The 11116-nt window shown below is 45.1% G+C and overlaps 1 protein-coding gene and 1 pseudogene across 1 annotated transcript; one reads left to right on the top strand and one right to left on the bottom strand.

Moving 5' to 3' along the window:
• Nucleotides 1-6557: 6557 nt before the first annotated feature.
• LOC123059017 (uncharacterized) lies at nucleotides 6558-7273 on the top strand. The gene has a single exon (XM_044481679.1). The coding sequence runs from the start codon at nucleotides 6643-6645 to the stop codon at nucleotides 6877-6879; it is 237 nt and encodes a 78-aa protein (XP_044337614.1). The 5' UTR covers nucleotides 6558-6642; the 3' UTR covers nucleotides 6880-7273.
• A 3497-nt stretch (nucleotides 7274-10770) lies between these two features.
• LOC123057121 (pentatricopeptide repeat-containing protein At1g59720, chloroplastic/mitochondrial-like) overlaps nucleotides 10771-11116 on the bottom strand; it is a 36122-nt pseudogene continuing 35776 nt past the window's right edge.

Below are 11116 nucleotides of genomic sequence, written 5' to 3'. Positions count from 1 at the left end.
ATGCCACGGTCGGGCGTCTGAGCGACACCACATAAAGGGATTTAAAAGAAATGCCACAGTCGGGCATCTGAGCGACACCACATAAAGGGCTTTAAAAGAAATGCCACAGTCGGGCATCTGAGCGACACCACATAAAGGGCTATAAAAGAAATACCGCTGTCGGGCGTCTGAGCGACACCACAAAAAGGGCTTTTAAAAGAAACAATCATAGTGAATATCCCGGAGGTAGAACCATCCCAGGGATACTCGATAATAACAATAATATCATGGGTTAGTCAACAATAATAATAATCATAGTTATCACAAGTCACAAGTAGTGATTCCAGTCCTGGTTTAACATATTCACCTCCGAAGACCGACACTAAGACCGACACTAGACCCATCCCAGACTGTAGTCCTTAACCATGGACACGGCTATTTGAATAGATTTAATCTCTACAGAGGGTGTACTCTTTACCCACGAGTAACAGATTCCTTTAGGCCATCGGGACTAATTCCGTCTACGGTCTTTTTGTTGAAAACACACCTGTCTTGCACACACCAGCTTAACTCATACGTGTCTGGAATCACCCACGACACCTGTCAAGCAAACTCTAAGTGGGGAGGCTACAACCTCGCGTAGCATGGGATCAAATTTATATCGCGCGCTCTAAGGGGTGGCCTCCCCTCTCGGTCTCAACCGGAAACACCCATGCCCCCGGACCAGGTGGCCTGCCTACCAGCTACAACCGGTATCTTCCACCATGACCTCTCTGTACGGTGTGTGCTAGAAAGAGGTTGACAACTTACTGAACCATACTCTACTTGTTGTAGAGACGAGTGGTAGTACGAAACAAGTATGGGGGTTACTGGGACAAGACTCGATCTACGGTCGACTCAGGAGGTTTAAGTATTCCCTGCATGATTAGCATAACGAATATATTTCAACCAACAGAGTCACCGCTCATATTACCTTACCATACCATACCAGACATAACCGTCCCGACGGAGACCGGCGACAAACTCATGCCTACCCAAGGCAGAGGTTTTCCGGGGTTCCTGCCGGTATGCATGCAAGGCACATGAGGATGATTATCTTCACAAGTGTGTTCATTTCCAACAGCATGGAAATCACTAACATGCACCCATGCATATGATCATATCACATGAAATAACAGTTTTCTCCAAAGTGAGGTGATGTTATAAACGTGTCATCGAACACACAAAAATATTATGCCGGGGTTCAGAATGCTTGCCTTCAGGTCATGGGAAAACAGGGTGCAATCCAAAACATCTTGAAATCTTCAAAAAAATCCTATTAAAAGAATATATTTGAATTAACACACAAAAATCAAAACAGCACAAAAAGTTGTTTTGAATTTTTTTTAAATAAATCTTAAAATAAACTAGAACATATTTGAAAGAGGTAGGAGAAAGAATTAATTTATTTGGAGTTATATTTAAAAAGTTATAAGCAGTCAAAGTTTGGTCAAAATCTGTTATTTAAAACAAAACAGAAAATAAAACGTTTCGGGCAGAATACGCCTTCGAACAGGGGAGACGTACCCGGGGTTTTGCGCTTCCACTTAAACACGTGGAGGCGGGGCTGGGTCTCTGACAGTGGGTCCAGGGGCCCACTGGTCAGGTTTGACCAGTCCCCACTCCCTCCTCTTCTCTGCCCGAGCAGAGGCGGGGCGTCCGGCGATCGCCGCCGGCGAACGGCGGTTCTTCGCGGGCATCCGAGTGCAGGGATGGATCCGCCACTCCTAGGCGGTCCTCCCGGTGGTCGAGGGAGTGATGGGGACGGAGGGAGCCGTCGGTGATGAGCTCCGCGGCGGAGGAGGCTCCGGGGATAAAGTGAGTTTGGGGATGTGGTGGTCTCCGGCCAAAATTGAGCGTGGGGTTGTGCTCGCTAGAGGGAGGGAGAGTTCTTGGTGGAGTGAATGGAGAGGGAGAGGCACTAGTGGCGACGGAATCAGCCGGAACTTGGCGGCGGCCGAACCGGCCGGACTCGAGGAAGAAGGCCTTCCCTCTCTCGACTGTTGGCCAAGGCAGCACTAGGATGATCATATGAGGTTGCTCGAGGTCTCGCTTGAGCTCCAGGGTCCTTATATACGTGGTGGAGGTCGGGTCCGAGGCGGCCGGCGATAAGGACGACGGCGAACCGCCTCCCTGTAGTGTCAGGGCGTCGTGGCGACGACGGGAGCTAGCCGACGAGCGAGGGGATAAGCTTGCGCTGTTCCCGGGGGCAGGTGGCGAGCCGGGGTGGCTTTGGCGGCACCGACCGTGGCGGAGGCGCGCTGCGGACGCCAGTGTGCCGCCAAAAGCTCTGTCGGCGTCGCTGTAGGCTGCCAGGGCGGCTTGGCGCGTTGCTGTGAGGGGGTAGTGCGTGGCGTGGTGCTGCAGAGCGGGCCAAAACCAGAGGGTCCAGCGTGTCGGCTCAGGCGTGGTTCGTGCAATACGCGCGCTCTGGGCGCGTCCAGTGCACGCACGGAAGGTGTTCGATACAATGCCGTGGCATGCTACAGGTCACAGGTGAGGTTGGCAAGCAACAGGACTAGGCTAGGTTTAGTAAGGGTAACAAGGGACAAGGTGGTTTGGTCAGGTGGTCAAGTTCATAATGCAAGCAACCGTTCATGACAAATCTGATCATGCACTCCAGGTGTTTGACAAAATGTCACAGGCACCTAGGCATTTCTTGGAGGGGCCAAATCTTCCAGATCAGTGTCTCTTTGGATGCACAAGAGGGTGTTGAGGTTAGTTGGTGAAAAGCACAAACTTGCTAGTGCAAGTTTTGCAGAACTTCAAATCTGGACAGGATGCGAAGGGCATTATTTCATGAACAAAAAATATGCCAATGGTTGCATGCTCCTGGACTTAGGGTTTAGCATGGAGGACTACAAGTAGGGAAAAGAATCTAGGGCCAAGGAGTAAGAAATAATATGGATGCTGTACAAACCATCATGTTGGACCAGAATGAAGATGAGGTTGATTCACTCAAATTTTTCAAAGAACATCCCTGGATTTTTGCATAAGATTGAATCATATGCTGCTATTAACATCCCATAATTTTGGTGGAAGCTAGAAAGAAATATTTAAAAGGGTTGTAGTGCAAAATTGCCCATTGGACCAGAGAAGAAAATTGGGTGTAGAGCTCAAATTATTTCATGAATAAAATATATTTTTGCATAAAAGTGATTTAAAAACATCACCTGACATCTCCAAATTTTGGTTGGATTTTTATTTAAATCTATCAACAGGTTGTAGTACAAAAAGAGCTCCAAAACTTAAAACAAGTCATTTTAATGAATGAAGCTCAGGGTGAAATAAATTAATAAAAAATCTACAGATGGATAGATGCTTTTAATGAGAGGGCATATAAGTCCAATATGTTTTGGAAGGATCCACTTGGGAAAAATTCCTCAATATTAAAAGAAAAGTTTTGAAATCAACAGAGATAATCTTGTAGGCAAAAAATTTAAACTCTTGGCAAAATTTTAATAACTAAAACCTGGTTAAATTTTTGGGTTGTTACAGATGAGAATTGGATAGTATGGCTCTGGGATTGCTTTTTCGCAGGGAGTCGAGAAAGGATCTCTGGCCGAGGTTGATAACACTACTGCTACTTTACTTTATGCTACTCTACTCCCACCTGTTGCTGCAAGATGGTGGGTTCCAAAAGATGCTAGTCTTCGATAGGCTAGGCTTTCCCCTTCCCTTCTGGCATTCTGCAGTTTAGTCCACAGATACAACCCATTCCTTTGATACAGATGCATACTTAGTTTAGATCTGATGTAAGTCTTGCGAGTACTTTGGATGAGTACTCACGGTTGCTTTGCTACTTCTTTTCCCCCCATATCCGATTGTTGCGACCAGATGACGGATCCCAGGAGCCAGACGACACCACCAATGACTACTACTACCCGGAGGATGCCTACTACTACGTGAAGACCGCCGACGACTAGGAGTAGTTAGGAGGCTCCCAGGCAGGAGGCCTTGCCTTTTCGATCGATGTTGCTTTTGTGCTAGCCTTCTTAAGGCAGACTTGTCTAACTGATTTCTGTACTCAAATATTGTTGCTTCCGCTGACTCTTGTGTTTCCGAGCTTATGTAATCGAGCCCTCGAGGCCCCTAGCTTGTAATATAAAGCTTGTATTATTTTATTTTGTGTCTAGAGTTGTATTGTGATATCTTCCCGTGAGTCCTTGATCTTGATCGTACACATTTGCGTGTATGATTAGTGTACGATTGAATTGAGGGCATCACACTAGAGCAACTCGCCACTCCTTCATGAGCTGGCTTGGAGCGGCGAGTTGCTCAACCATGTGCCAGCTTGGAGCGGCAACTTTCTTCGGCGGGCTAGGCGTCGGAGGTGGAGCAGCGAGTTGTCTCACTCTTATCCGGTGATCTCGGCGGGCCACCCAGCTGGCTTTTATGCCGGAGAATTGCTCTTCCTACTCGTCGGGTTCCATCGAAAGGGTGGAGAAAATGGTGGAAGTAAGAGATGGGGAGCTGTGGAGTGGTACAGTTCTTGCCCGGCGCCTGGCATCCTTTAAATAGCGGGCGAACTAGAGGAGCTTGCCCGATGTTAAGTTTAATGTCGGCCCGCTCGTGAATGAACGTGTGCTAGGAGTAGGTTTCTCGACTTTCACGCGGGTTTGAATGCAGTGAGGAGGCGTGTTCTGTCGGGCGTGCAGCGGGCGGCGCCCTCGGCTGGCGCACCGCTTCAATGACGGAGGCAGTGAAAGGTCGTGTTCGCACTGAACCATTTTCAATGTGGAGCGGCCACTCTACAGCGACATGAATGCTGGCAGCTTGCGTCGGAGAGAGAACACGCGTGGGCGAGGGAGGAGGGGGGGTGGGTGGGCCAGTTTGGTTAGAAGCGGGTGTGGGTGCTATCCGGACGCCCACAAGGCCGAAAAATGTTAACTGAGTATTAAAAATGTTAATCTTGTACTTTAAAATTATTAATTGTGTATTAAAAAATAAATTAGATATATACCAGAAATGTATACGAAAAGACAGTGAAAACCAAGAAAAAACATAAAAGCCAATAAAAACTAGAAAGAACCAAACAAAACCGGAGAAATAAAGAAAAAAGGCCAAGAAAATGTAGAAAGAAACGAAGAATACCAAAGAAAAACAAAGAGAAGTAAATAAAAATAAAAGGCCCAGTTAAAAACAGAGAAATCCAGTGAAAAATATTGAAAAAAACAAAAATAGAAAACACCTGGAAAACCAGTGGAATAACCGGCTCTTTTACCTTTACTTGCCCGCGCCCTACTGTCCCATCACAACTCCTACATTGAGCTACTGGTTTGTGGCATGACGCTTTATCCTAGAGAGCTGGGTTCATTCCCCTTGCTTCTTCTTTTTTCTTCTTTTTTATTTGAAGTGTTCACTATTGGGCCGCTCATTACTGTTGATGCCTCAGGCGAGAGCACCTTCCCATCTTGCCTGAAGGTGTTACCTAAACGTTTATAGGGGGCATGTTTTAATCTCAACCATTAATCCATATCTCTTGCTGCGCCCAGGCAACGTATATAGGGGGCATGTTTTAATCTCAACCATTAATCCATATCAAAAATGGTAATGTTTCGAAAAAAAAGGTGTTACCTAAACTATTTCGTACTCCCTTCATTTCAAAATATTTTAAGTTTTACATTTGTCTTAAATCAAACATCTTTAAGTTTGATCAAATCTATAAAAATATATCAACATATACAACATCAACCGTATATAGCATGAAAATATACTTCATGATGAATTTTTATAGTTATACTTTATGATAAATCTAATGAGACTAATTTGATGGTGCAGATGAATTATCCATAGGCATAGTCAAAATTGAAGATCTTTAACTTAGGGCCTGTTCGGAGGCCCTTCGCTCCACACGTCCCGCTCCAGGAGCAGCCGGAGCTGCAGTTTAAAACAGCGGAGCGAGGAAATTGGTACTCCGTAGATTCTGTGATTTCCGAAGCGGGTGGGTTTCCGAACAGCCCCTTAGAATCAGCCGAAAATTCGGGTATTTTGGAACATAGTGTATTTTCTAATAGTTAAATAATAATTAAATGTCCTGTATTTTTTAGGGTAAAAATGCGCTATAATTTAAAACAGTTTTGCTAAAGCACATCTAGATGTGTCATAAGTATTGCACATGTAAATCATATGTCATTGATCTTACATTAAGATTCGTGTAAATATTTTCTTTCCCTTTGATCTTTTTCTCTTTATACTTGATTCACTCACTTAGATGTGCAATAACTAGGGCACATCTAGATGTGCCCTAGACACACCCAATTTAAAAACCATTTCTCCTTTCGTTTCTCGCAGATATGGATTACGGGACCGAGCAAAGTTTAAAACACATCGCATGCATGACGCATACCAACCGAAGGTCCCATGCTAATAGGCGTTCCAATGGCTTCAACATTAGGAATATAGGATCCACGCCATTCGCCTACACTTAAGCAGAACCGCAAGAACACGAGACATTCTCCTGAACCCACTCCCCACCGCCCCTCTCGCCCTCTCCTCCCACTATAAATCCTCAAGAACACCGCATCCTTCCTCCACCCACCACAAGAGCTCGCTAATAATCCACCGCAATAAGCAGATAACCAACCTCCGTCCGCGCAATCTCTCAATCTTCCACAGGCATCAATGGCGGGCGCAAGGAACAACGAGCTGCGCATGACCCTGCTCGGCCTGGCCCTGCTGGGGCTCCTGCTGCTGAGCCACACCGCGGCTCCGGTGGAAGCCGCCGCGGGCGTGCAGGAGAACAGCTTCTCCATGAACGGCGCCGGTGGCCGCAGTCTCAACAGCTTCAGCATGAACACCGCCGAGAGCGCTGAGGTCGCCAAGGGGGGGAAGGCCAAACCCGCCGCCGGCGACTTCTGATCGACGACCCTCCGCCCGCCGCCGTCGAGTACTAATTAAATAATTTATCCTCCGGTTACCTCGTGCTTGCATGCATGCGTGCATGGCTCGTGCGGTGGGCGCGCAGGATCGATCGATCGGCCGGCCACCCAGAGCTCCTGCATGCACGCGCGTGAATGCTGCCTCGTTTGATTAGGTATCGTGATTTTTGTTTGTGTGTGTAATTTGGATGTGCAGATGCAGTGCATGTGCTGCACCCATCCGTTGTGTTCTTCAGTGTAAGGGCCGTCTGTTCTTTCGTACGTGGCCTCATTGATCATTATGAAAGTTATTATATTACTAGTAAATGTGCCCGTGCGGTTGCTATGGGTTGATTGGGGAAAAAAATTCTTCAATATCATTTTTGTTCTCGTGACATCACTCAACCATTTTTGTTCTCGTAATATCTTTCAGCTTGAACAAGATGAAGAAACTATTTTAGGACATGATAACCTCAAACTATACATAACCGAGTACTATAAGCAGTTGTTTGGACCTCCGGAGGATAGTTGTGTGTGCGTGGATGAGTCCAGGATTGAGGATGTGCCTCAACTCACTGCTGATGAAAATGATACTTTGGTTGCCTCGTTCTCGGAGAAAGAGGTGTTTGAAGCTATTGCGCATATCAAAAACAATAAGGGTCCAGGGCTGAATGGATTTCCGGCGGAGTTCTATAAAAAGTGTTGGCATATTATTAAGGGGGATTTGTTAACAATGTTCCATGATCTATTCTCTGGACAGTTTCAGTTATTTCATTTAAATTTTGGAATAATAGCACTGCTTCCTAAGAAAATGGAAGCTGTGAGAATTGAGCAGTTCAGGCCGATCTGCCTCGTCAATGTTAGTTTCAAAACTTTCACCAAAGTTGGGACTAATAGGCTCACACAGATTGCGCATTCTGTGGTGCAACATTCCCAAACTCCTTTCATGCCGGACAGAAACATCATAGAAGGGGTGGTGGTCCTTCATGAAACGCTCCATGAAATTCACACGAAAAAGTTAGATGGAGTTGTTTTTAAGGTGGATTTCGAGAAAGCGTACGATAAAGTCAAATGGCCATTCTTTCAACAGGCCTTGCGTATGAAAGATTTTGATGAAGCCCAGCGACGCCAGGTAGAATCGTTCACGCAAAAAGGGAGTGTTGGAATTAAAGTGAATGACAACATAGGTCATTATTTCCAGACACATAAGGGCCTTAGACAAGGGGATCCGATGTCTCCTATCCTGTTCAACATTATAGTTGATATGTTGGCAATTTTGATAGAAAGTACTAAGGAGGCTGGTCAGGTGGGTGGCTTGGTACCTCATCTAGTTGATGGAGGTGTGTCCATCCTTCAGTACGCCGATGATACGATCATCTTTATGGAGCATGACTTGGACAAAGCGAGAAATATGAAGTTGGTCTTATGCTTATTTGAACAATTGACCAGGTTAAAGATTAACTTCCACGAAAGCGAATTGTTCTGCTTTGGTAGAGCCAATGACGAACAAGAGGCATATAGGCAATTGTTTGGATGCGAATTGGGGACTTTACCTTTTACGTACTTAGGTATACCAATCCACCATCGTAAGCTGACAAACAGAGAATGGAAGTGCACCGAGGACCGCTTTGAAAAGAAACTGAGTTGCTGGAAGGGCAAGCTCATGTCATACGGAGGCCGATTAATTCTGATTAACTCGGTTCTCACGAGTATGCCTATGTTTCTTTTGTCGTTCTTCGAAGTCCCAGTTGGAGTTAGGAAAAGACTAGACTTCTATCGATCATGATTTTTCTGTCAAAGCGATGAATTAAAAAGAAAATACCGACTCACCAAATGGGATATCATCTGTCGAACGAAAGACCAAGTGGGTCTTGGTATTGAGAATCTTGAGGTCAAGAACAGATGTCTTCTCAGTAAGTGGCTGTGGAAGTTATCGACTGAGACTGATGCTACTTGGGCGCAAATCCTCCGTAGCAAGTATCCTCACTCCAAAACTTTGTCATAGGTGACAGCAAGGCCGACTGACTCACCTTTTTGGAAAGGGATTATGCAATTCAAATTAACCTTGTTTAATAGGACAAAGTTTATTATTGGCAACGATGCTAGTACACGATTCTGGGAGGATACTTGGCTCAGAGAGACCCCCCTTGCCATTCAATACCCGTCTCTGTATCGTATTGTTCAACGACGTGAGGCGTTCGTTGCAACGGTACTTCAATCCAATCCCCTTAATATTCAGTTCAGAAGGACGCTAGTTGGCAATCGTTGGGAAGAATGGCTCCATCTAGTAAGTAGACTGATGGAGGTTCAGTTATCTCAACAACCCGATAAATTACGCTGGAAACTTACTAGGTCTGGAGAGTTTACAGTTAAATCAATGTATGTTGATGTTATCAACTCAAGCTCGATTCCTAGTTCCAAACATGTTTGGGCTGTCAAAATTCCTTTGAAAATCAAAGTGTTTATGTGGTTTGTCCATAAACAAGTAATATTAACCAAGGACAATTTGGCAAAGCGTAATTGGACAGGACCTACTAGGTGTAGTTTCTGTGATTGGGATGAAACCATCAAACACCTTTTTCTTAATTGCCCGTTAGCCAAAAGCCTATGGCGGACAGTCCATATTACATTTAATATTACTCCAGCGAGTTCCGTTAACACGTTATTTGGAACGTGACTTAACAGGATAGAGGCCGTAAGAGCGAGACATATTCGCGTAGGAGTTTGTGCTTTATTGTGGGCAGTCTGAAACTACAGAAATGATTTGGTTTTTAATAGAATAACAAATATTCATTTTTTGCAGGTTATCTTCCGAGCCACCGCGTTGATCCTTACGTGGTCGCTACTCACTCCGACGGAGGTCAGGGAGCGTTTGGTTACTGGATCTATCCGCTGGGAGATGGTAACACGGGATATCTTCAACCGGTTTGGATGGCGGTCATGTAATAAGATAGGCAATTAGTTTACTTGTCTCTCTTATGCCAGCCAGTTGTGTCTTTTTATGGCCAGTTTGTTTTTTGACCCTTTTGGCTCTTTGTGAGCCCTTCTTTATTTTTGTTTTGAGACTCTAAGACCTTGTTGAACCTATGTTTCTTTTTAATAAGATGGCCGTATGCATCGTTCTGATGCAGAGGTCGGGGAATCCCCTTTTTGAAAAAAAGGAAAAAAAACTCAACCATTTAAATTGGCCCCCCTTTGATAGCTAAAAATCTTTGGCTCGCTGTCCAAGCTTTAGGATGGAAAATGGCATAACTCAAACATTGTCCTAAAATTCAGCGGTAGCGTCAAATTTGACTCTTTATACGCCGAGAGCTTCTTTATTAATTTATTTTAACTTCCAAATCAGTATAACACAAAGAGGGCAGGCCTGGCGCAGTGGTGAAGTCCCCCCCACTTGTGCCAAGAGGTCCTGGGTTCGAACCAGCCTCTCTGCATTGCACTTTGCAGGGGTAAGACTAGGTTCCTATAATCCCTCCCCAGACCCCACCTTGTGTGGGAGCTTCTATGCACTGGGTCTGTCCAAATCAGTATAACACAACATTCCACACACACATAATAATAATTCAATAAATTTCACAAAAATAATTCAATTATGTTTCAATTTGGTCAACCTTTAGTTAGCATTTTGTTTTCTTTGATATACCTTTTTTTACTCAACTTTGATTTTGTTTTTATTAAATCTACTATTTTAGACACATTTTTAGTTTAAAATGTACACCTTTCTCTACTTCTTCTCACTCTTTATATCCCACTCGCATTATAACATTTCTACCTATCAAATACCTATCTCATGCACAAACGTTTTATACTACATGACGTTTCATAACAAAAATTCAGAGAAGCAAGCAGTATCAACAAAGCATCAGTTTACACTTAACAATGTTATAGCAATTTACCTGCTAGCAAGCTGCAGCTATAGCAATTTTAGCAGCAACGCAAAAAAGCGACACGCATAGCTAGCAATCAGCAGCCAACACACGCGCGTAGCTTAGTAATCAGCGGCGGTAGCAAAACATACAGAGCAACATCTTCTCACCGTCTCATCTCTGGCACACATCAGAGGCAGAGCACGCCATGCTCTCCCCTTGATCTCCTCCCTCCCCTCCTCAGTCCTCACTACCGAGGCCCCTACCTCCCCCATCCCCTCTGGCTACCTTCCTTCCCGTGCTGGCCGTCCCCATCCCCTCCAATCGAGCTCGCCCCCAAGTGCATGTCGTAACTCCCCTGCTGGAGCTCGA

This window comes from Triticum aestivum, chromosome 3A (genome assembly GCF_018294505.1).
Source record: "Triticum aestivum cultivar Chinese Spring chromosome 3A, IWGSC CS RefSeq v2.1, whole genome shotgun sequence".
Taxonomy (NCBI): domain Eukaryota; kingdom Viridiplantae; phylum Streptophyta; class Magnoliopsida; order Poales; family Poaceae; genus Triticum; species Triticum aestivum.
Note: the sequence above shows the minus strand (reverse complement) of the source record. Positions and strands in the feature narration are given on the sequence as shown.